We start from the raw sequence: 25,224 nt of genomic DNA, 5'->3' as shown, positions 1-25,224 counted from the left end.
GATACCGTTCTTGCGGCTTTGAAGTGGCAAACTTGTCTGGTCTACCTGAACGACGTCATCATTTTTGCCCCGTCTTTCGAGGAGCACCTGCGTCGCCTCGAGGAAGTATTGCAGGCCATAACGTCATTAGGCCTTACTCTAAAAGACGAAAAATGCCATTTTGCATACGAAGAGTTAAAGTTCTTAAGCCATGTCGTGAACTACGAAGGAGTCCTTCCAGATCCCGAGAAAACATCCGCCATTGCCAATTTTCCACCGCCACGTGATCAGAAGGAAGTTCATCGATTCCTTGGACTATGCGCGTATTACCGCCGCTTCGTGGAGAATTTCTCTAACATTGCCTCACCCCTTACTGATCTGACAAAGGCGCATGTGCCGTTCAGGTGGGAACCATCACAGCAGATGGCGTTTCAAGAGCTTCAACGCCGCCTGCAGTCACCCCCTGTGCTGGCGCACTTTGATGAACTTGCAGACACCAGGGTCCACACCGATGCAAGCAACGTTGGTTTGGGCGCTGTCCTAATTCAAGTTCGGTGGGACCAACCGCGTGTCATCGCCTATGCGAGCCGCGCACTATCGAAGACAGAAGCCAACTACTCTGCCTCTGAAAAAGAATGCCTGGCCATCGTGTGGGCAGTTTCGAAGTTCAGACCCTACCTTTATGGCCGCTCTTTCAAAGTAGTGACCGATCATCACGCACTATGCTGGCTTACCAACCTCAAGGATCCCTCCGGGCGCCCCGCACGATGGAGCCTTCGACTCCAAGAGTTCGATAGCACCGTCATTTACAAATCTGGTCACACACACGCAGACGCCGACTGCTTATCTCATGCTCCCGTGCAAGCAGCTCTGGACGACGGTGCTGATGACGATGAAGTCTTCTTGAATGCAATACATGCCTAGCGATTTTGCCGAGCATCAACGCGCCGACCCCGACCTCCACGACATCATTCGTTATCTTGAAGGTACCATCAGGAGAGTTCCTAAAGCCTTCAGGCGAGCTTTGTCGTCTCTCTGCACACTAAACGGTGTTCTCTTCAAGAAGAATTTCGCCGCGAACAGTAGGCAATACTTGCTGGTCGTCCCTGTGAACCTACGCGACGTAATTCTTCACGCCTGCCATGACGAACCAGCTTCCGGCCACCTTGGTGTTACGAGAACACAAGCTAGGATTGAAGACAAGTACTACTGGCCTCGCCTGGGCCCTGGCATTGCGCATTACGTCCGCACTTGCCAGGATTGCCAGCGCTGCAAAGTTCGCCCGTGAAGCCAGCCGGATTCCTCAAGCCAATTGAGCCGCCTTTGCAAGTGTTTCAACAAGTCGGCATGGACTTGCTTGGGCCCTTTCCTACATCAGACTCCGGAAAAAGGTGGATAATAGTAGCCACTGCTTATCTCACACGTTATGCGGAGACAGCATCTCTTCAGAGTAGCACCGCCACCGAAGTAGCCCAGTTCTTTGTTACTCAAATCGTCTTACGTCATGGTGCTCCACAAGTTTTAATTACAGACAGAGGGGCTGCCTTTACCTCGGAGCTCCTGCACCATATTCTAATTTTCAGTCACACCAGTCACCGTCGCACGACTTCTTATCATCCCCAAGCTAACGGACTGACGGAACGTCTAAACAAGATGCTTGCGGACATGCTTTCAATGTGCGTGGACGTGGAACATAAAACCTGGGACGACGTCCTACCCTACGTCACGTTCGCATACAATACAGCCATGCAGGAAACAACCAACATTTGGCCTAGTTTATGGGCGTTGGGTCAAGACAACACTCGATGCCATGCTGCCTCATGTCGACGATCATCCAAATGACGACGTTGCGTCTTTCTTACAACGCGCCGAAGCTGCCCACCAACTCGCACGGGTTCGAATTCAGGACCAACAGGGCCAGGACGCACAACGTTACAACCTACGGAGGCGGCATGTGGAATACCACCCAGGTGACCTTGTCTGGGTTTGGCCTCCAATCCGACGACGCGGACTGAGTGAAAAGCTCTTGCGCCGCTACTTCGGTCCTTACCAAATTGTGCCACGCCTTGGAGCCCTCAATTATGAAGTCGTCCCTCATGAGACTCAACAATTTCGATGCCACCACCGGCCCGAGGTGGTCCACGTGGTTCGCCTGAAGCCCTACTATGCAAGGACACCACCCTAGCTCTTCTCGGGACCCCCTGCTTTCCTTTCAGCATCGAGTCGATGCTTTCGGAGGAGGGGGCTAATGACGCCAGCGCTCGGGAAGACGAACGCGCCGATCAAGAAGAGAACGAAGTGTTGAGGAAGCACTCTCGTCCAGGGCTACGCCGTTACTGACTCTCAGGCGCTTAACACCGTTGCTGACTCTATGTCAACGCCAACGTGACAATATATTATCTGTGCACTCATATTGTTTGTTCTTTTCCCCCCTGCACTAATGCCTGCAAGGGCGCTGTATGTAAATAAATAAATAAAAAAATCAGTGTGCCGATGGCGTTCTTTTTTTAAAAATTTAGATACAGCAAGATACTGCTCGCCAGTGACAAAACTTCACTCCAGTGCCTCTGACGGTGTCTAATTGCCGGAGAAAAACTCCTAATGAGGCACGGGCATTTTTTTTTTTTGTCCTGTCTGGGCTCTGCTAGCTTGGCAGTACGGCCCATGCTTTCAGTCACCATGCGTGGAAGTGAAATTTATTTGGCGGGAACCTGGGCAATTGTTACCTCCTTGTAGGATGAAAACTGCTTGACAGCAGCGGTCTCACGCAGGTCCGTGAAACGTTATTCGTGCAGCTGCCGCGAGTGGCGGAAGCAGAACTGCTCCTCAGTGGTAACGGTCTCAGCGGCTACTTTCAGTGTCCGAAATAGGTGCGCTTGAACATCTTCGCATGCAACTTCGCATGTTAGGAGGCTGCGCCACACAAACAGCGAACACTACATGACAGGTCAGAATTCATGGGCTGGAAGAATGCAAATACGATTAGCCAGGAGCGACAGAAGCATGCATTAGCGCCCAGAGCGGCAAGACACCTTTGAAAAAGAAACAAAAAAGATCAGCAACAAGACTGTCGTACCAAATGGTGTGCAGCTTGTCTGGCTCACCATCATCACTGCGGGCTAGCGAAGAAGTTTCGAAAACGAAACCACGGGTCCGTACTCTCTCTCGGCCTATCGCTGGGAGCCTGCTGGCCGTCAACATGCTTGCCTGTGCGCATAGATCAGTGGGGCACAGGAGAAAATTGATCTCCTCGATTTGGCTGCACTTTCTGCACTAAGTTCACAAAAGTGCCGTGCTAGTGCAGCGCCAGGTCTTGCGGCGCGAGTGTAGCCTGACACTAGTGATCTCGGTGCAGCGGCTAAATTGAGTGCAAAAGTTGTGGAAATATGGGGGGGGGGGTCAGTCTTCCGCCCCCTCACTCCTACTCCGCTGATGCAGTGTTTCCGCTCGCTAACCGTGGAGGGGTTCGTGCTCGAGGAAACAAAGGGAGGGGATGGCAAAGCGTAAACACTCATATGCTATTTATTACTTTTGCAATTAATGCACAGAGCGGGCCAGCTAGCTACAACACATCAACGAGGCATTCCTCGGAACTAGAAGGCTACATAAGAAGGGCTTCCGACTTACCGGCTGGGGCGGGGGCACGACTGCGGAGGTATCGGCAGCAAACGTTTGTATGTGCTGACAATGGCGGCCGGGTTTTCCCGTGTGCGCCGCATTCTTGGGGCAAAGCCATCCCCGAGCACTTGCTGGGGAAGGTGCCAAGAGTGCACGTTTTCTGCGCTCACTTCGCTGCGTGGAGCCAGAAGTCCAGCAGCAATGCACAACGGATCTCTGTGCGCCTGCCGTGGAAGGTGATGAGAGCGTGCGGCTGCAACCGCTCGTGGTGCTGGCCGGATCCCGAAGAGACCCTTTCCGGTTCCGTGGAATCCACGTAACCTACGATGTGGCGCTCTCATCGCTGTTTCCACTTGCCCCATGAGGGATACTTCCCTCCTCACCCAGCCTTTGCTGTCCCAACGCAAGATGGCGAAGATTGGCCGCATCGAAAATGCAAGGAGGAAACAGGTTCTCCACAAAGTGCAGAAACGTTCGTCTGCTGCGGCCGTGTGTTGGTGTTTGTTGCATGGTTTGACATATGCACGGGATTGTGCTAGTTGTATTGAACGCTGTGCATTTGTTCGAAGTGGCGCATCTCGTGGAGCAGCTATAAAATTTGTTGACTTCGAAACTGATGCAGAAATTGTCACCGTCCTTTCTGCTGCGTTGTACAAAGTAGCGCAGGCCGGTCGGCCGTCACAGATTGAATGGGTACTTTAAAGAGGCAATAAACATTTCAATTCAAGAGGTTATTCAGACTTTGGCTCGAGACATTGCCGTTATCCCAAGAGTGACTTCGGATGTCCGCCAATTACAGATCTACAAAAGAGTTGCCTGACAACTTGGACTATATTTGAACTCAACAACTCGCATTCATTGTCGGCGGATGGTGACTATCAGAGTCGTAATTGGCAGGCGTGGGCTGATGGCAAGCGGATTTAGCAGAGGTACTGATGTCTTCATAAGCAATGTTGCGATCACCCACGTATTAAAAGCCTCCATCATGCCGCATGCAGTAATCATATTTGCACACAAAAAAGAAACTGTGTAAAGGAACGTGTGAGGCTGGACAGAAAGATGAGAACCCATACGCAGTGTGCCATGCCAGCCACTCGTTTGCGCACGTACACAGACACGCACACACACATGTGCATACACATGCGTATGTACACGCACTGTCATTTCAGCTGTTTGGTAAGGGCACGGCGCAGATGCTGCGTCTATCTCGGGTATGTGGCCGTCTCAACCATGGGCTCAATGCCGCCCACTAAAACAAGCATGGCCGCGGAGCTTTCTGCTACAGAGCGCGCCAAACACCTTGCACTACTTGCACAAGAAGTGAACTTGCCACGAGGCAAGTGCAGGAGCGCAGAAGAACTCGTGCAGCATCAAGTCGAATCGAGTGCCGAAGTGCAGGTGGCTCTAGCTGCACTGTCAAATCGAGTGCGAGAGTGCTGCACCTCCTGAACTGGTGCAGAAAGTGCAGCCAAATCGAGGAGACAAAATGTGATAGGAAGTTCAGTCCTGTTGACAAATATCTGGATGATTACCTGTTGAGAACGTCATATCTTGACACGGTGCCCCTTCGGAGGCCCATCCGAATGAACCGATTTGTGCTCTGTGGTGTCCAAATAAATGAGATTCTGCCACCATAGACTTGCATGGGCGTTTGGCAAGACTCCGATGGCGGTCCAAATTAATGAGGTTTTACTACATGTGTGCGCGCAGCAGTGTCTTGGCATGCTTCCAAGTTCGCCCGTCACGCCACCACTCCCACCAGACGCGACGTGGTTACTGGCATCCAGTATCTTGGTGCACTGCCAAGGCCTGTGTTGCGGAAGGAACCAATACTAACTTTGCGGAAGGAACCAATACTAACTGCTCGAAACTGAGGAATGAGCTAAGAGCTAACGCTCTGAATTCGGTTTTAACAAACCAGGTATTGTCTGCTTTGCACACGCCTGCCAGAAGCGTACCAAAAAGGGGGTAGAGGCCAGTGTGACTGTTCGCTGGACCCAGTTTGACAAACCCTACCGTAGGGGAATGACGATTGTGTTTTTAAATTAGGTCGGGAAATAGGCCAAAAGAAAGCTGCACCATCAGAAGATAATTGTGTGTCCTGAGTACGCAACAAGTGCATGTGATGCTGTTAATGGGTGCTCGCTTGTCTGGCAGAAACTAAGTGCCACTCGTGAGTGCTTCTTGTTTGCTGTGTAGAGCGCCGGCTAGGTGGGGCAGCGGTGTTGCCATGCGACCTCTCTGGGTGGAGATGCCATACTCATGTCGTGGGCCCACCCTTGCCCCAGTAATTTGCCAGTTCGTCTTCTTTGTGTCGCAAAATGTGTTATGTGAATAGAGTTTTGCGAAATTGTGAACTTATTTACCAGGAAATTGTTACCCAGGAGAGAAATGCATGTGGGCGATTTTCATGGTATGAACGAGGTTCTGCTGTAGGTGCAGATGGACGGCGGGCTGAGCCACTCGGACTGGCTGGGGTGCTTTGAGCAGAAGCTGCACCAGTGGCTCAAGGAGCAGCAGCAGACCAACGGCTCCTCTGCGGCGGATGTGGAGCGGCTCACGCAGACCAACGTCCGGCTGGACAAAGAGGTCTCTCTTGTTCCCTTTGCTCACGCAACAGGATTAAAACGTGTGGTATGGTGCAGGTGGTGCACTACAAGAAGGTGCTGTCCCAGACTGAAGAGATTCTGCAGAGTCTTCAGCGGTCAGTCGAGCAGGAGGAGAAGAAGTGGCGCAGTCGGGAGGAAAACCACCAGAAGGAGCGGCTGCTCTGGCAGGAGGAGCGGGCACAGGTCAGTTACGAAAGGGGTACTGAGAAGGGATGGAGCACGCAACCTCTGCGGTGGTGTTTGGGCAGGCCCAGAAGAGACCCACGGAGCGGGAGCGGCAGCTGGAGGGGCGCTGCGCAGCACTCGAGTTAGACCTGCGGCAGCTGCAGGGACTGCAGGAGGTGAGTGCCAAGGAAGATGGCTTTGTTTGAATTGCATGCTCTGTGTCAGAGGCAACTTTGCAGCTTTGGCTGCTGGGTGGAAGAAGCAGAACCTGTCCTTGCTTCTCTTCCAAGCTGGGAGCACAGACTGGCCCATTAATTTGCAGATTGGCACTCACCGATTGACTGGAGTGCTTGTGGCCTTGGGCTGCGCCAAGGTAGTGCGCTTGATTGACAGTTTCTCGCTGCATGGTTTCAGCACTCAGGGCATCACCCTAATGGCCGATGATAAAAAATGTATGCCACTTGTATTTTATTCAAACCTGCATGATTTCATCAGGAGTTGTTTGCGCAAGGTATGTAATCACCTCACTGTGCGTGTGGTTTTTCATCGCATCTGAGTGCTACAACTGCTGTTCTTACTGCTGGAGCGAGCTGGTGAGTGCTATGCAGGCCATGGGAAATGCCAGCCCCCTTTTCTCAGCCAGACTTTGAGTGCGTGGTGGAAAGCAGTAAAGTTGTGGAGGCGGATGTTTATGTTTTGTTTCATTTTATTACCCCTTTCAGTGTATTACATAAGGGGTGGGTTACATATCTGTACTTACCCCGGAGACAGATTGATGTTGATTGAATACGGAGCTGGTAGAAAGTGCCAAAAAACAATGCAACATTCTGCAAGAGGAGTAATGTTGAACGTGCTGTATATACTAGTGTAAGTTCCGCACTCCTAACTTTGTGGCCATTAGTTTGAAGGAAAAAAAAATGGTGGTAGTGCTGGGAGCTATAGATGGTAGTAACTGACTGCGACACTCAGTAAGACCATGGGTTGTGCAAATGTTGATGTTTCGAATATTGGAGCAGATAATATTCTAAAACTTGAAATATTTTACAGTATTTTGAAATTTGGGGACTCGGAAGAACAAGCTGTTGGAAGAAGCAGTGACACTTGTACGCGATCACACCCCTCTAGATATCACTGTGTTGGGCATATGGCATTGTGGCCGCATCCACGAACTCTGCCTCCGACAGCTGCCCGGCTTGGCACACCGCCAAGGAGCATGCGTGATATGTGTGACCAATGTGAAAGAACACATGTGGTGGGAACCCCATGGAGGGCCCAAAAGACGAAGATGACGAAAAAGATGAGAATGCAGAGCTACCAACGTGACTGAGGCTCTGTCGGCGTTTGCTTTCATGTTTGGGGGTCGCCAACTTTGGAGCTGGCGATAGTTTACTCTTTTGGACAGGTGAAATTAGTTAAGAGGTAGGCACTGCAAAGCATTTTGAGGCAGTCTTTTTTTTTTCTTAGGGCATTGCCGCTTTTTTGTGCTCACGGTTTTGGCATGGTACGCCTCCCTGCACTTCTCCGCTCCCTTTTCGCATATTCAGACAAAAATACTTGCCTTAATACCTTAAACCTGCTCTCTCCGCCTCATGCTGGCCTGTTTGGTGCTGTGCAATGCACAACGTTGGTCAGCATCCATCTCAAAAATCGTGGTTGCACGTCCTCAGATTGGTCACCAGTGGTGCACCGCGTTCCACTTCGGGTACACGCGCAGTGCCTTCGATGATATCTTTGCAAATTCACATAACAAAACGACTTACACCACAGCTTCTTCCAGCATTGGCACGAACGTGCGATCACATGTGCACAGTGTTGTAACGTGACTGCATGCCGCACGATTGAGGTTGGAGAAATTGCAGCATCATGATGCGATGCGTCCAAAATTTCAGCCACAGTTGTACACCGTGGAGAGGATAAATCGTGTCTAAAATCTCTTATATTAAGGGGACCTTGAGGACAAGAGTTTCAAAATGCGATTCATTTCGTGGCTTTGTTGTCCAACAGCGAAAGTGATTTGGATTCTGGACTCTCTGATGATGAAATACATTGAGAAGTGACGTAAAGGTGGGCTCTGTGATTGCCGGCAGGGAGCTGCGCTGCCTAGCAGCAGCAGCCGAAATGAAAACTCGCTGGCCGGGTGTTTAAGGCCTCTACGAAAGGTCGCTACCGTCACCAGCGTTACGATGGGTCCCAATCTCGACAGCAAAGTTCTTACAAAGAACTGCGGCTTGCATTTAAGTGAACTCAACCCCACACAGCATGCGGTGCTTTTTAGGGCTGAGGCAACGAATCTGGTAAGATTGTCCGAGCGCTGAGGAGTCAGCAGCAAGACAAGATACTGGTGCGGCAGTTGTTACCGCCGGCCATCGTCATGACTGATGAGTAGAGATTGGTATGTAGATTCTGTATTAAGTCTTCATAGCACTGATTATGCAGCCTAGCATCTTGGTATGTGTGTGCAACATTAGCTGGGCATGCCATGGCATCTGAGGAGCATTCAATGGGGCACTTCCTCTGCTCGGTGCGTGTCAAACCAAAACCATATAGGCACGCAAAGCACATAGCCGCGAAGCACCAATACAGGCCGCCTGTTGCACTGCCAAGTGTAGGTCATGTGTGAAAAGTGTGCTAGCGGTTTCAAAGCACACTTCAGTGTCCAAATCTGTAATCTCCGTGCACATTTGTCAGCCTCAGAGGTCTGTGCTGTCTTCTCGGTCATTTTGTGATCGCTTGTACTTGCGAGATTGCCTTGTGGCAGTATACCCATATTTTAGTTCTTGCTCTTTTCCACCTTACAAGAGCTTTTTTTCCAGTAGAGTGTTTAGGAGCTGGTATTCTATCGACACAAGCCAACTTGAATTTCTCAAGTGCCCATGTGATGAATAACAACACCTGCTGACGGGCTAGATGGTGCATTGCAGATTGACGGAATAATAAGCGCACAGGTCAACACACACAAGAGCAGAGGAAGACACGGACTGGCGCTAACTCGCATCTGATTTATTTTCAGCCACAGCAGAAAATATATAAAAGGGGGGGAAGACATGCGCAGTACACACAAGATAAAAGGAACACAAGGTGACAAGGCAACCAAATGATCACATCAAACCACACGTTCAAGAAACCCGATTTCGGCTTTGTAGAGTTTAACCGACGTATCACTGACACATTTGTCGCCCAAGTGATGAACCGTGTGGTAAGGGCTTGCGGTTATAATGCTTAGTACACTTTAACTAGCTGCTGATTGAACATTGCCTAATGCAAGTTTGCAAAGTATTTAGTATGTTGTTTCATTTTTTATTTCAGTTGCCTTAGAGATTTCTTTAGGTGTATGCTATTCAGCTGTTAGCATTGCCTTTTGCGGTAAAAGCTGCAACAGCTTTGTACACGCCTTAGTAGAAACAGTTGGGCAGCCCTGTAATGCGTTCACATGCCTCAAAGCTCCATTGAGACTGGCCCGATTAGTTATGTGCTACCACAAGCGGATGAAGGCCATAGAGACGTCAAACACAAAGGCCTTTATTTCATCATGTTAGGAGGCGCACCCAGGGCGACAAAGGGGTTCATCGCTCAGTGAGGCCGTTGGTCAGTGGATGATAGGCAGTGGTGGTACGACGAATGATGCTGCACTGGGTGAACAGGGCTGTGACAACATCGGACAAAGGTATTTTTTCCCACAATAAGGAAAGAGACAAAAATTTGGGAAAATAACTTGCATTACGCTTGCGTAAGTACCACTGGGCACAAAGGATGACATGGATTTGCTTTCCTTCCTCCTCACTCTCGCTGCCAGGGGTGTGGCACGCATTGGCAGTTGTTGGGTGGAGGCTGCGCCACCATTCACGTGATGAATTGGAAACGAGTGGCGGTCTTTTGCTGTGTCTCACTGGGACCCACCAGTGAGCCAGTGTGGGTTGCCACACACTTCCATGCAGCCGCTTGAAAGGGTCCTTGTGGGCTGTACATTAGAGCCCGCCCCCTCTGCCTTTCTTTCTGTGCAGACGACGTCGGAGGTATGTGGCATGCAGTTTGCCTTCTCCTGCATTGAGCGGACGTTGCCCGGCATTGTGAACGAGGTAGTAGGCGCCTCTGCTGCTGCTGCACCATTGTGGGCCACCAACCACCACCTCCTCACTCACCCTTGCATTGGAGCTGCATTTTCACTTGCCACCCTGACTGCACAACTGTGGTTTTTGCAGCCGGCAGTTCATTTTTTGCCTAGATTTTCAGCTGGTGGTTTTCAAGGGCACAAAATTAGCAGTGACACAGCGGTGGCATTGCAAGTCTTGAGCACCAGGCAAGATAACCCACGGTCCTCAAGAGTAACGGAATGGATTTCAGTGCGGGCGCTGCAGCTTGCTTTCGCTACCCACCGTAACTATAGGAGCATGGTGTACCGCAAAGGTGCTTTCTTTTGTGCTGCATCTGTGTTGGACCCGCTGAGTAGCCCTGTCACCAAGACGGACGGCTAAGCAGGCTGCGTGTCAATGCGAGCAGTGCGTTTTGGGCTGCATTCCACAACCAGGAGCATTGCAGGCCAGCAGTGACGACTTGCTGTTACAGCTCTGGTACTTAAATCTTGCAGTGTTTCTGCATGTTGTCGTAGGGAGCTTGCCTGTCTCACCAGGCGGCAACAGTACAAGTTGTGTGCTTTTATCAGCTTTACTGGAAGGGGTGTGTCCATTGGTCTCTTGCATGCAGGTTGTTGCACGAGTGGGTGGGATTTTTTCTTCATGCCAGCTTGCCATGTGCATGGCATCAATCTGGCGACTTTTTCTCTGCAGCTGTCTACACTCATGTGTTAAGAGAGAGTGCAGTTGTTCGGGCTAAGTGAACCGTTTTCAGGGAGAAAATAGCTCAAATGAGAGACATTTCTTCGGGGATTGTGAGTCTGTTAGAAGTAGTACTTAGCAGCTGTGCAAAGACTGGAGAAAGAGCGGCCCATGTCATGGTATCTTTCAGTTGTCGGACTGCATGCTTCGAGAAGCACATGTGTGCAAAGGGGTCGGTGCCTCTTCTCGGACCTTGTGGTTTCCCAGCACACGTAGCTGCTTGATTGCTTTGGGTCACTCCAGCAAGGCGTCCTCGCCACATTTCAGATGCAGGATAAACTGAAGGAGCTGCAGGCCAAGCTCCAGGACGAGGAAGGGGAGAAGAAGATCCTGGAGCAGAGGTGTGACGAGGTGCGTGTGGTCAATGCTTGCTCATTTGCAATGCTGCGATGCTTAAAGTGCAACCAGAGAAAACGGTGCGTACGCTGTGGAGAGTTGCCCTGAACTGGTGTATGTGCAGCAGCTGGTGCAAAGCGCATTTAACACAGTGTCAGCATGCGTCATGCACGTGCTTGCTTTTAGACCATATTCTGAGCTTGTGCTATAACAAAATGCGTCATAATCTGCTGCAGCGGCCACACCTGATTGGGATGCAGCAAAAATTGTCAAAGAAACTGGACGGTGGCGTCATACGTAACAGATGCTTAAAGACCCCAATGAGCCAACATGGCGGTGTGCTCTGAAGCAGAGCCTCTCACTTCAGAGTGAACTCGTCGGTGTTGCTGCGTTTTTCAGCACTGCATGGTGGGCGCATTGTTCAGCGAGTGAGTGCATGCCACAAACCGGTGAAGCGTCGCACGACAAGCTAGCGTGTCAAGCCCAGTCTTAGATAGCATCAGCGTCTGAGAATCGGTGCACCTATATCTGTTGCAGATAAAGCGCGCACTTTTTCGCTGGACAGCCTCAATCGTAGTTATGTTAGCTTGCGTGTACGGGAACCAAGCGACATTTGCGTATTCTAGTATTGGGCGAATGATAGTAGTATACGCCAGAAGCTTGGTTTCTTTCGGAGAATACCGCAGGGCTCTTTTTAATTTAAAAACATGAGCTTACGCATTGCTTTGCTTGTTACATGATCTACGTGAGCTGTCCACCCCAGATTGGCTGATATAATGATGCCTTAGTATTTGTGCTCGGTGACTGTCTTGAGTGCAGTGCTGCTATAGCCATAAGGGAAGCTAAGTTTGGATTTCTTTTTCGTTATAGTCATTGAAACTGTTTTGTCTAAGTTAAGAGCCATTTGCCACTTCGAACAACATTCTGCTATCTTGCCAAAATCATTGTTTAAGCTTATTTGATCTTCGCTGCTTTTAATTTCTCTACATAGTACGCAATCATCTGCGAACAACCTTAGTTCCGCTTCTACCTGGTCAGCAATGTCGTTTATGAAGAGAAGGAAGAGAATTGGGACTAAAACAGAGCCCTGTGGAACACCGGAAAGGACCGGAACAATATCTGAAGTGTGGTCGCCGAGTTGCACGAACCGGCGACGGTCGGTTAAATAATTGGCGATCCATTGGACTACTGACCCATCCCCTAATATATAACTTAGCTTCTGTAATAGTTTGGGGTGCCAGACTCGGTCGAAGGCCTTTGAGAAGTCTAGGAAGATGACGTCTGTTTGCAATTGGTCGTTAATTGTTTTAGCGAAGTCATGTAAAGTCTCGACAAGTTGTGTAACAGTGGAAAGACCACGCCTGAAGCCATGTTCTTGGGGATGAAGAATGTTATTTGATTCAACGAACTCTGTTATTGATTTTAGGATAATGTGTTCTAAAACTTTACAGGAAGTGCACTTAAGAGAAATAGGCCTGTAATTTGACGGGCAAGTCTTATCACCTGATTTATGAACTGGTATTATTTTTGCAACTTTCCATTCCGCTGGGAGGCAGTGCTCGCATATGGACTTATTGAACACAAGGCATAGGTACTTACTCATGAGTTCGGCATAACGTTTCAAGAAGACATTTGGAATTTCGTCCGGACCGCTGCACTTTTTATCATCTAGGTTTAACAACAGTGATAGTATTCCTTCTTCAGTTACGATTGGGGCATCAAGTACGCCATATTGCTCTGTTTTCTTGCCTAAAGGAATGCATAATACCATTGTCTGGTGTAAATACGGATTTGAAAAATGCATTAAACGCAACCGCCTGCTTCTTTTCTTCATACGATGGCAAAGGGTTTGGAGGGTTTTCTTTGTCACTTATATAGCGCCAGAATTTGTGGGGCGATTCTTTGATAAATTTGCTAAGAGTTGTTTTACAGAAGTGCTGCTTTGCTTCTTTTGTCTCTTCCTTCAGTTCTTTGTTCATTGTATTAATCCTTTGGCAGTAGTCTGAGACCGGGCTTGATTTGTTGGAATTTCTCATCCTTTTAATTCTACGTTTTAAGTGAATTACTTCCCGCGTTATCCATGGATTGTGCTTTCTTATGGTCTTTTTTATTAGTGGGACAAACTGCTTCATACATTACATTACGTGATTTTTCAACTGCAGCCATATTTCATCGATGTCTGCAGAGCCTTCTGTGCATAGGTTGTGGAAATCGAGGTATTCGTGTGCAAGGTATGTCATGATAGCTGCATCATCAGCTTTGTTAAAGGCATATACACGTTTTGTAGAACCACTCTGACGAAACCGTCCTGGATACGATAGTGTGCACACAACGATATTATGATCAGATAAACCATCAAAAATATTCACGCTAACCTTTTCCTTCATAAAATGATCGCTTAAGAAAATAAGGTCCAGAATAAAGGTTGAAGTACCCTGCACCCGAGTAGCCTTTGAAACAACCTGAGTTAGATTCAGAGTGAATAAAAAGTTTACCAGAAGATTGTTTATTGCTGTGGACGGGCTTAACAAGTTCTAATTTACGTCTGGAAGGTTGAGGTCACCGGCCATTATTACAGTGCTTCCCAGCATATACCTCTGCATATACTCAAGAAGCGGCTCAACATAGGAAGCCTCTGCGTTAGGGGGTCTGTACACAGCGCCAACGCAGGCAGAGCTCTGACTTAGTTGTACCTTACACCAGACTGCTTCAACGCCTGGAATGTCTGGCATTAGTGAATAGCGTATGCCCTGCCTCAGAAGCACAGCTACTCCCCCACCTCTAGTTTTTCTATCTTTTCGAACCATGGTGTAGCCAGGAGGAGCAACTTCATGGCTCTTGATATCTGCATGCAGCCACGTTTCCGTGATGCAAACAATATCAGGGTTTAGAGCAATCAAGATTGCCTCTAGCTGTTCAGCTTTGTTTCAACAAAGCTGTTCAGCTTTGTTTCAACAAAGCTGTTCAGCTTTGTTGAAAGTTGCCCACAATGTGGGCAACTTTCCATATGTTCATGGTAGCTGCTGGCCTTATTAGTCAAATCCCTCGTGGTAGAGAAGTACTCGTGCTTGGCATTGAACGGCTTCGTCAGAGCATGCGGTTCTGCAATGTATTGGTCCATGGGAACATAGTCTTCCGAGAAAACACCTGCCCAGCTGAGCATCGACGACATGTTGGCACAAATCTACATGTGTCTGATCATGTATGTCATCTGTTGTCCCTAGACCCATGCCACAAAATTCATTAGCGGCACTGTCTGGCTCTGCATGCAAGTGGTAGCAATATAAAAGGCAAGGCCAACTGGGCATTGAAATTTCCGAAGAGTTCTACACAAATCTATACAGTAGCCAATGTAACCAGAACGTTAATGAAAGAGACAGTAGATAGCAGCAATGCGTCATGTGTCAGTAACAAGAGGGAGTAAAGAAAGCCTTAGGAGCAGTGCAAAGGGGAAAAGCAGCTGCTGAGGATCAGGTAACAGCAGATCTGTTGAAGGATGGAGGAGAGATTGTGCTAGAAAAACTAGCCACCCTGTATACGCAATGCCTTGTGACCTCGACTGTACCAGAAGGTTAGAAGAACGCAAACATTATCTTAATTCATAAGAAAGGAGACGCCAAGGACTAGAAAAATTAGACCGATCAGCTTACTATCCGTTGCCTACAAAGTATTTAATAATGTAATCGCTAATAGAGCCAGGGCAACCTTAGATTTTAATCAACCAAATGATCAGGCAGGCTATCTAAAGGATATTCCACAATAGATCATATTCACACTACCAATCAGGTGATAGAGAAATGCGCAGAATATAACCAACATTAACCTACATTATAAAAGCATTAGACTCAGTGGAAACCTCAGCAGTCATACAGACATTGCGTGGTCAGGGTGTAGAAGAGCATTATGTCAAAATAACAGAAGATATACTACTATATAGCAAATGCTTATCTACCATAGTCCTTCATAAACTCAGCAATAAGATTCCAATAAAAAAGGGCGTCAGGCAGGGAGACATGATCCCGCCAATGCTCTTCACCGCCTGTTTACAGGAGGTATTCCGAGGCCTGAATTGGGAACAGTTGGGGATAAGATTTAATGAAGAATACCTTAGTAATTTGAGATTCCCTGATGACATTGCCTAGCTAAGTCACTCGGGGGATGGACTGCAAAGCATGATCAATGAGTTAGGCAGAGCAGAGTGGTAGGTCTTAAAATTAACATGCAGAAAACCAAAGTAATGGTCAACAATCTAGCAAGGAAACAGCAGCTCACAATTGGTAGCGAGGCGCTGGAAGTAGTAAGGGAATACGGCTACTTGGGACAAGTAGTGGCTGCCGATCCGGATCATGAGAGGGAAGTAACTAGAAGAATAAGAATGGGGTGGAGCGCATATGGCAGGTTCTCTAAGATCATGCCCACGCAGGAATCAGGCCCACGCAGGAATAACCTTCGAAATGCACGCGCTGTGGCCTCCGCGACCAGCTCCGGCTGCGAGTGACAGCGCGCTTGATCGCGGAGACGACGCGTGCGCCACGGCCACCTGGATCGGCGCGCGGCGAGGTTGCTCCGGCTGTTCCATTCGGACGGAGAGGGCGTAATGGCGGAGAGGGGCGTGGCCGCTACTTTCGCCGCACCGCGGTGCGCGTGCCCGACCCGTCGCCTCTTCTGCTATGGCTTTTCACGAGGCGATTTGCGGCGCATTGGGCGTATTGTGTGATGTAGAGTGGTGGAAAACCACGATGAAGAAAATTTACACAAGAACACCAATGCCTCCTGCGGCTAGGTATTTTTTTTTTTACTAAGCTCCAGACACTACGGCCGCATGTTGCTCGAAGCGGGCAGTCATGATGCCATGCGAAACGAGTGCTCCCCGGAAAACAATCATATCTGCGGGTTTGGGCACAGCAGGCCATTGAAAGCATGAAAGGCATTACTTCTTTATAAAAGAAGTGCCACGACTGACGAGGCAACGCAGTAATTTTTTTTCCTCTAAATTCATGAACGTTTGTACATGACGTACTAGCTCGATGAGAACGCGTTTACCGGCCAAAAAACGGCCTAGAAGGAAAATGCCAATTGTACTATGATGAAAAGGGGCAGGCGATGTTGCACGCTGAACTGTCATGATGAAATGATGAACAGCCGGCACTGGAACTGCTGGTGCAGTCCGAAGAATGCACAGACGTTGCCATTGGTCTCCTTGTCCACTCCGCTTTTTTCCGGCGATCTGCTTCAAAAGGTAACGTCCGAAATTGAAGACACTGCATCTTTTGTGAGACCGGCTGTCCTCTTCCCTGACATAAGAAGGTGGCCATCTGTTCTGGAGGACCACATCTTGAGAATAATATGGGGAAATGTTATTCACATGCATGGTCTGTCCGTTGCAGCAGCCGGTCTTTGCACGGGATGGCTCTTCGCTGTGCCTTTAGCTTGGCGTAGTCATTTGGTGGCTTGAAAAGTGATAACTTGTCCACACACGACTTGTAGCCAGTCTTGCAGAAAAGGCACAAAACACTTCCCCCTGTCACAGCTGCATCAGCGCAAGGTGAAAGGAAAGCACAAAACACCACCAAGTCCAAAAACACGATTCACACAATAACCAGACGGGGGAGCAACACAGGCACGCAGTGGCCCGTGTTTGGTGCTCACTACCTTGACCTACCGATCAACTGTCGTCTCGCCGCAGAGTTGCGCCTCTCCCTTACTGTTCCCTCACCTATACTGCGTTTCACACATCAGGTGCAACGCTGTCACAGCTAGCGCTCTTGTTTGCGCTGCCTGCATCCATGACCAAAAACTAGTGCGTTGCTTGTGGTGAGCGAAACACAGTAAATACGAGCTTGAATAAATGCACCCTTATTGCTGATGGCACGCTGTCGCTTTCTCATGGCTCAGGCCACAGAGCAAGCGCGAAGTAACGCGGCTCCCTTTAATTTTCCGTGTGGACTACTTCCATTCCTTTCACAGTGTTGCACCTGATGTATGGAATGGAGTATAGCTTAATACACCATGCCAGTCACTCACCGGAAGCTTGCTCTCACACTACCTACCGCTAGTCTAGGGCCGGCATGGCAAGCGAGCAGAACCAGCTTACCTTTACATATATTTGTGTGTTTGTTTCTTACACAAAGGCATCCTGGTGGAGGCGAACACCGCTATGGGACACATTGTACCCGCAACTCACCCACCAAATTTAGAAGATTAATTTTTTTTTAAAATGGGCCGAATTTTACACACAAGATGCCAACTACGTTTACAGAAAAACCTCTCGCATGCCAGCAGAAAAGCCTGACCACCATTTTGTGATGACAATGACACTGGAGCTGATTGTAGCATGATTTCGGTTTTGAAATCTAATGCGACGCGCATGCTCTTTAAGTACGGTAATAGTGAAAGCAGAATAGTACACATAATTATTATCCGGTTTCCATTTTTGATTTTTCTCTGGCTTCTCTTTTCAAGTGCAGGCAGAAGCGGCAGTGCAGTTGCTTTAGAACTTCCACTGACAGCAACGTTCAAAACTGTTAGTGCACAGCCCCTCTAGAATGGATGACACTGTTCAGAAAAAATGGCTGCGAGAGCTAAAACAAATATATTTTCTCACAGCTGGCTATTTCCACTATTTCTCAGAGTGACTGCACAATTGAGAAAATTTTATCGTTAGTGTGCTCATAATGTGCCATTCTTTCTGTAAACAGAACATATTTTCATCGTCCTTCGAGGTTCCGTTTAAAGAGGCCACTGGGTTTAAGAGGAAAAAGAAAAATCTTTTTGACACTCGCACGAAAATAACAAGTAATTAACTTAGAGTATAGGAGCGTAAAAAAGGGAGAATATAAATTTCGTGGATTACTTTGACCAGTTACAGTGCAGTGCCAAGGTCATGAAGAAAACTGGATACACTGCACTGCTGGTGACGCGGAACCATTCAGCACATGCCTGATGCTTTCGAGAGGCTTGGAAAATGGCAAATCCCTCTGACAGCAACAATAACGAAAGTTATACTCTGATAATAGTCCAGGCTGAGCAGAGCAGTCACCTCTGTCCGAACTAAAAGTAACGTCCTCTCTTTGCTCAAAGCTGTTGCTTGCATCTACAAGCACAAGTCTAGGACGCCGCCTTGGACGCCATGCTTGCCGTGGTTGCTGTATGTTGGCATGTTTCGCCAGAAGTGCAGCTGATGCAAACACCAAATTGGACACTGGAGCACAGAATGGCATTTCTTGTGCAGAAGCTGCCTGCATCGCTCAGTATGGGCTGTTTCATGCCCCCGTAGAAATTGAATGATTTGACTAGGTGTGAAAGAGTTTTGAGAGGCTTTCTACATTTAGGTGGCCATTGCATACCATATAAATGCGTGTAAGGGCGAATAGTGGTTTTTTGGTTTGAAGCCAATTCGAATTGAATAGTAATGTTCATTGAATAATTTTGAAGCGAATATTTTGAATACTTGTAGCACGCAAAATAAGTTGAATGGCACAATAGGCATTTTAAAGATAGTGTACTTTTCAAACACACAACGTCATTTAAAAAAAAAAAGAGGATGCACTGAAATTAACCAATGTCCTGTAAAACGGGCCATCAAAAATTGGAGAGATAGCCTACATGCAGAGCCGACACATATGGGGGGTTTCACAGAGACCTACTATGAGACAGACCTCTGAGTGCTGGGCCTAATTGTGATTGTGTCGTTGCATAGCTATTGCTTTTAAGTGACGGCTTCATGAACACCTGCTAGTGAGTGCACAGGGTTCTTCATTAGGGGCATCAAGTTTCACTGCAGCTGTCCCCCCACCTTCCCAACTCCCTCTCACCCAGGCCCAATAGTCAAAATGCAGCGCAAAGATGACGTATGGTTATAGAACGTTTATTTCAGTGTGGTGGTATTGCAACACTTACAAAATATCATTGAGCAGTAGTTTTAGTGGTATTGTCAAAAAACCTGCGGCAGGTCCAAAGGAGTAAACCCATGGAGGAAACGTGGTGCCTCCATTAGATGACTAGGGAAAGGCGTCCCCTTGTGCGCACACCTATGCCTGCTAAGCGTACGCATGTGCTCCCAGTGCCGCCCCGTGTCGGGTGTCTGAAAGGGGCACCCGTCACATTGGGCCTCGTGCTAGTTTCCTCTCGTGCTCGCGCCATCGCGCTTGACTCGCGAATTTCAATTGGAGAAGAGCGACTGTGACACCTTCAGGGTGCTCAGCCTCGTTTCACGGAGATCAAGAAAACCATGCACCCTCCGATTAGAGCACGATCCACGGCCGCTTTGGCGATCAGATTCCTCAGGGAGCCACAGCACATGTGTAGATCACGCCGAGGACGTCACAAGGCATCAGACGCCAGCCAGCTGTTCGTACCCCTGCCACGTCGGGACTAATCAGCGCGTGTGCACTAGCGGCGCGCAGAAGTGAATTTCGCTATGCTAAATCTCTGTACTAATGCACTCCACCGAGTGCAGTTATGGCGCATGTGCACCGCAGGTAGCGCGGCCACGGACATGTGGCAAGCACAGATCTGGGCTCCATGCTTCTGCCTGCTCGCGTCTGTTGCTGCGAAAACGCTCGGACCGATTCCGGCATACGCGCGGCATCTACTGCCTACGATCACGGACACCAAAGGCACCTGCTGGAGTAAAGGGAATGAGCGGCAGCGTGTGGTGGCGACAGAAACAGAGCTGTGGAAAACCAGCCAAGCCAGCGCTCAGACTCTACACCGCGCTCAAGAGAGTGATGTGTAGGAGCGCTTCTATGACAACTCTCTCGGCAGTGCCCTGCTCTTCGAGACTCGGGCGGGGTTGCTGCGCACGAAGAAGTGCAAACACGGTTTGCCGGCCATCGTGCATGATGTGTGGGCAGGAAAAAGATACGGCCAACATGCTGTTCTGACTTGTCGATCGCTCCACCCCTGCCAACCGAGTGGATATACCTTACCGCAAGCGCTGCGTTTTGACTCGGGACAACTGGCAGAAGGCAGTACAGCTGATAGCGAGGTGAACGAACAAGAAGCCATTTCCAAGGCTAGGGCGGTTGAAACTACAAAACACCACCTTGAAAATTGGAATAAGCTTAATCGATAGCTTGTGTTGATGACATGTCGGGACAGACTCTGCTGTAGCGTCTCAAACTTGGTTAGGAATTTGCTGTAATCTCCGCCCGTTATAAAGAGACAAGCCCCACATCCATCCAATCCAATCTTTTTGTGCATGTTTTTGTGGCTGTCAAAGGCACCGAAGTTGTGGTAGCGTGATAGTTCACTGTAGTTGTGGCTTTTGCGTTCTGCTGCCAGGTAAGCACCTTGATAGCTACACGGCTGGGAGTTTGTAATCAAATAACTACACGGCTGGGAGTTTGTAATCAAGGGGTAGTTACTCATTGGCATCCACCCGAGTGCAGCCATGTGGCTACAAAAGAAAACTGTGCAGCTTTTTCAGAAACTTCGTAGTTAAAGAAAAATTCGTCCTGGTCCACTTTGTGGGATTCCGCTAAACATTTGACCAAGGCTGGGAATTTGCTGTCGAACACTGCAAGTGTGCGGCGGGCAGGAAATTCGACGCGGCCGAGAAGTGTGTCCGACGATAGTGCAACCAGAAGGATGCATCGAGGAGCACAAGCTGCAAAAAGCGTACTTTCCGAGGCAAGCCGTGCAAGTTTCCCGGAACGGAAGAAGAGCTGTTCTGCTTTGTGATGGTAGTGCAGAACAACGGCTGTGCGTTGACAACGGACATGCTGCGCGGCTTCTTGTGGGATGAGCGTGCACCTGAGCACAGCACTAGTTCGGAGTCTGAACGCTCCGCGAGTGATGATTGAACGTTGAATGAATGCCATTAATTGCCTGATTGGTGGGCCTTCCTTTTAGAAAGAATTTCTTTTCGCACATCGTGTGTATAGGCCGCACACCGAAAATTGACCCTGAAGTCTGGAAAAAAAGTGCTGCCCTTACACGCGTTTCTACAGTATTTCAGCCAGTGGAAACTTACCCTGGCAGTGCACACTCAATGTGTAAAAAATTTAGGGGTGGCCAATTGGATTGGTGCGGAGGAAAGGCGATGACATTCTTCTTTCGCTTGCCAATCTACTGCAATTCTTATTCTAATTACAACTACGCAGTGACACACAGTCATTTATCAGCCTGACTACGTCCACTGCAGTGCAAACGCTTCTCCATGTCTGCTCAATTAACCCTGTCCTTTGCCACCTGCGCCCACCGTCTGCCCGCAGACTTCTTAATCTCATCCACCCACCTACTGTATTTACACAATTGTAAGTCTACCCATTTTTCAAAATTTGAAAATCTGAAGGGGGGGTCGACTTCCAATCGAAACGAAAGCATGGCACTATAAGTAAAGGCGAGACAAACGAGATATCGGGCGTGCTACAGCGTGGTTGCATTTTTGCTGCGCGGCTCCGTCGCATCGCTCTTGTTGCTGGCCTTGAGCAGCTGCTATGTCAACACGCAGAACTGGCATCCCCTTCCCCTGCGGGCGGCGGCCGATGGCGGCTATTGATAAACAGCAAACTGTCACCCCACACTCCCCACACATGGCTGCACACAGTGGCTGTTGATAGGCGGTGGCGGCCCGATAACACAATCGCATTCTACGGGAAGCTCAAGCATCCAACACATTTTCTTTTTAGTTTAAAATGCCCGCTCGGTGCACAAGGGAATGTTGATAATTGATGGAAGGGCCGCTGTTCCAATCGAGGCGGCACCTCCACTTGGAATGGCAGCGGTGCCGGGGAGTGTCAGTAGCCTACGGAAGAGCTAACGCCATTCATGCATAGTTTCTCTTTGGCTCTGACGCTTTTGACTACTGCCGGCCGCGTTTCACTAGTTTTAATGCAGTGCTTCATCAGTCGTCATTTGTGCTTTGTGTCCGGCAAGCGATCGGCGCTCGTTCACGGCTACATTCAAGATGGCTGTCATTCTTTAAGTTGAAGAAATGAGCAACTGCGCGCCGGCCCACAAGTCCGACATTCGCAACGGGTGATACAGGTGTGGCAGCTGCAGCGAGGAAAATTTTCAGCTGTTCCACGCGATGTAGTGATGTGGTTGTTTGCAAAGTGCGGGATTTCGGTGCACGACGACCTGCTAGAACGAAGTGCTGTGGGACCGCAGCAGCGATCACGACGGCAGCGCTAGTGAGGACGATGGCGGAAGTGTGGAGGACTTGTCCAGTTTCTTTCTGCCGCTTTTTGCTACGCTTGCCTTCTCTTGGAATCTACTCCGTTACTCTTAAGGACCAGCGGTTATCTTGCCTTAGTATTACATGCCTTGCCCAAGCCCATTCCTTGTTCTTGATTTTGTCTAGGATGTCATTAACCCGAGTTTGTTCCCTCATCTACTCTGCCCACTTTCATTCTCTTAACGTGACACCTATCATTTTTCTTTCCATGGCTCGCTGGGTTGTCCTTAACGTGAGCTGAACCCTTTCCTTTAGCCTCCACGTTTCTGCCCCGTAAGCGAGTACTGGTAAGATACAGCTGTTGTATACTCTTCTTTTGAGGGCTATCGGTAAACTGCTATTCATTATCTTAGAGAACCTGCCATATGCGCTCCACCCCATTCTTATTCTTCTAGTTACTTCCCTCTCGTGATCCGGATCGGCATCCACTACTTGTCCCAAGTAGCCGTATTCCCTTACTACTTCCAGCGCCTCGCTACCAATTGCGAGCTGCTGTTTCCTTGCTAGACTGTTGAACATTACTTTGGTTTTCTGCATTTTAATTTTAAGACCTACCATTCTGCTCTGCCTCTCTAACTCATTGATCATGCTTTGCAGTCCATCCCCTGAGTGACAGCTAGGCAGTGTCATCAGGGAATCTCAAATTACGTAGGCTTTCTTCATTAAATCTTATCCCCAACTGTTCCCAATTAAGACCTCGGAATACCTCCAGTAAACAGGCGGTGAACAGCATTGGCGAGATCGTGTCTCCTTGTCTGACGCCCTTCCTTATTGGAATTTTATTGCTGGCTATGGTAGCTGTGCAGTTGCTATAGACATTTTCTAGTATTTTCACATAAGGCTCTTCTACACCCTGATTCCGCAATGCCTGTATGACTGCTGAGGTTTCCACTGAGTCTAATGCTTTCTCGTAATCAATGAAGGCTATATATAGAGGTTGGTTATATTCTGCGCATTTCTCTATCACCTGATTGATAGTGTGAATATGATCTATTGTGGAATATCCTTTAGATAGCCTGCCTGATCATTTGGTTGATTAAAGTCTAAGGTTGCCCCGACTATATTAGCGATTACCTTAGTAAATACCTTGTAGGTAACGGACAGTAAGCTGATCGGCCTGTAATTTTTCAAGTCTTCGGTGTCTCCTTTCTTAAAAACTAAGATAATGTAAGCGTTCTTCCAAGCTTCTGGTACGGTCGACGTCATAAAGCATTGAGTGTACAGGGTGGCTAGTTTTTCTAGCACAATCTCCTCTCCGTGCTTCAACAGATCTGCTGTTACCTGATCCTCACCAGCTGCTTTTCCCCTTTGCATTGCTCCTAAGGCTTTCTTTACTTCCTCTTTCGTTACTGATACGATGACACATTGCTGTTTGCTACTGTCCCTACCAATAACATTCTGATTACACTGCACAATATATCACATCTGTAGATTGTGGTGAGTCCTCGTACTTCTACTGGTGCAGTGGCGCAGTGGTTAGCGCCGGTTTAGGTTGTGAGACCCGAGCAAGGCGAGGAGTAGCAGCCCTGTTTTTCCTTCTGTCTATTTTGCATGTAGTCTGGCTCATTCCAAGAGAGGAAAATCTATTGCATCCAAACAAGGCCAGTGTAAAGCAGGGCAGGGTTAAGATGATGAGCAGCAGCAGCGATGTGTTGGCGACTTTTGATGCCCGCAGGTGAGCCGCAACGCGCAGGATGTGCGGACGCAGCTGGAGAGCAGAGTACGTGAACTGGAGGAGATCAAGCAGACACGGGACGACTACGACCTGCTCAAGAAGGTACTTGACAAACTTGTGAAAGCGTTGTTTATTGGATCTCCCATTGAGATATAGCTCAGAGCATAACTGCATTATATGTGGCTTTTGTGACAGCTGAGCTGCTTCCCATTTATTGGCTTAATACACAGCCGCGTGAAATGGGACTATGTATACTGCACTTCCTGGTATGTCCGGTGGGCTGTATAATTGCGGGCGCGGCGACCATTGTTGCGTACTCCCCGCAGGGGGGCGTCTACAGCTTGCAGGCGTCGGTGAGTGGCGACACCGCGGGTTCCCGAGCATCCGCAGGGACATCCCCGCATGGGGATGATGGTGAAGCGTGCATCACCACGGACTCTAGCAGCCGCGCTTCGCCGTGCATGGTATCGGCGTGTCCGGGGAAAAGGGGATCCTGGTGATCCTGGTGGTTGAGCCGATGCCGAGCGTTTGGACCTTTAAGGCCCCTCGGCAGAGGCAACAAACACACCACTTTGGCCCCAGCTTCCTGTAGACGGCACCTCCGGCCTGACCCGACCGGGGGAAATCGGCAGTCGCCTTTTCCTATCCTCCCCTCCATCTTTCACTTTCCTATCTCTGTCTCACAACTCTCCTATATCCTACTCACTTCCTGGTTTTTCTTTTTTTCCTGGCGGCGAGGGTTAACTTTGTGTGGCCAACCACCCTGAGTTGCGTCATATTTGGTTACAGTTGAGGTATACAGCTGGCGTGGGCACGACTTGCCGAAAC

The 25,224-nt window shown here is 48.9% G+C and overlaps 1 protein-coding gene across 23 annotated transcripts in view; it reads left to right on the top strand.

Moving 5' to 3' along the window:
• The window catches only part of LOC144132260 (uncharacterized), a 364,547-nt gene that overhangs the window by 178,019 nt on the left and 161,304 nt on the right, over positions 1-25,224 (top strand). For 8 of the 23 annotated variants that reach the window (XM_077664547.1, XM_077664559.1, XM_077664558.1 and 5 more), the window contains 6 exons: positions 6,034-6,186; positions 6,243-6,389; positions 6,455-6,547; positions 10,373-10,447; positions 11,471-11,554; positions 24,397-24,498. In XM_077664547.1, the coding sequence (XP_077520673.1) occupies positions 6,034-6,186; positions 6,243-6,389; positions 6,455-6,547; positions 10,373-10,447; positions 11,471-11,554; positions 24,397-24,498 (654 nt within the window). The remainder of the gene's footprint in view (positions 1-6,033; positions 6,187-6,242; positions 6,390-6,454; positions 6,548-10,372; positions 10,448-11,470; positions 11,555-24,396; positions 24,499-25,224) is intronic. The other 15 variants (XM_077664561.1, XM_077664560.1, XM_077664557.1 and 12 more) reach the window with 8 other exon arrangements.

The sequence above is a fragment of the Amblyomma americanum genome, chromosome 5 (assembly GCF_052857255.1).
Source record: "Amblyomma americanum isolate KBUSLIRL-KWMA chromosome 5, ASM5285725v1, whole genome shotgun sequence".
Taxonomy (NCBI): Eukaryota; Metazoa; Arthropoda; class Arachnida; order Ixodida; family Ixodidae; genus Amblyomma; species Amblyomma americanum.
Note: the sequence above shows the minus strand (reverse complement) of the source record. Positions and strands in the feature narration are given on the sequence as shown.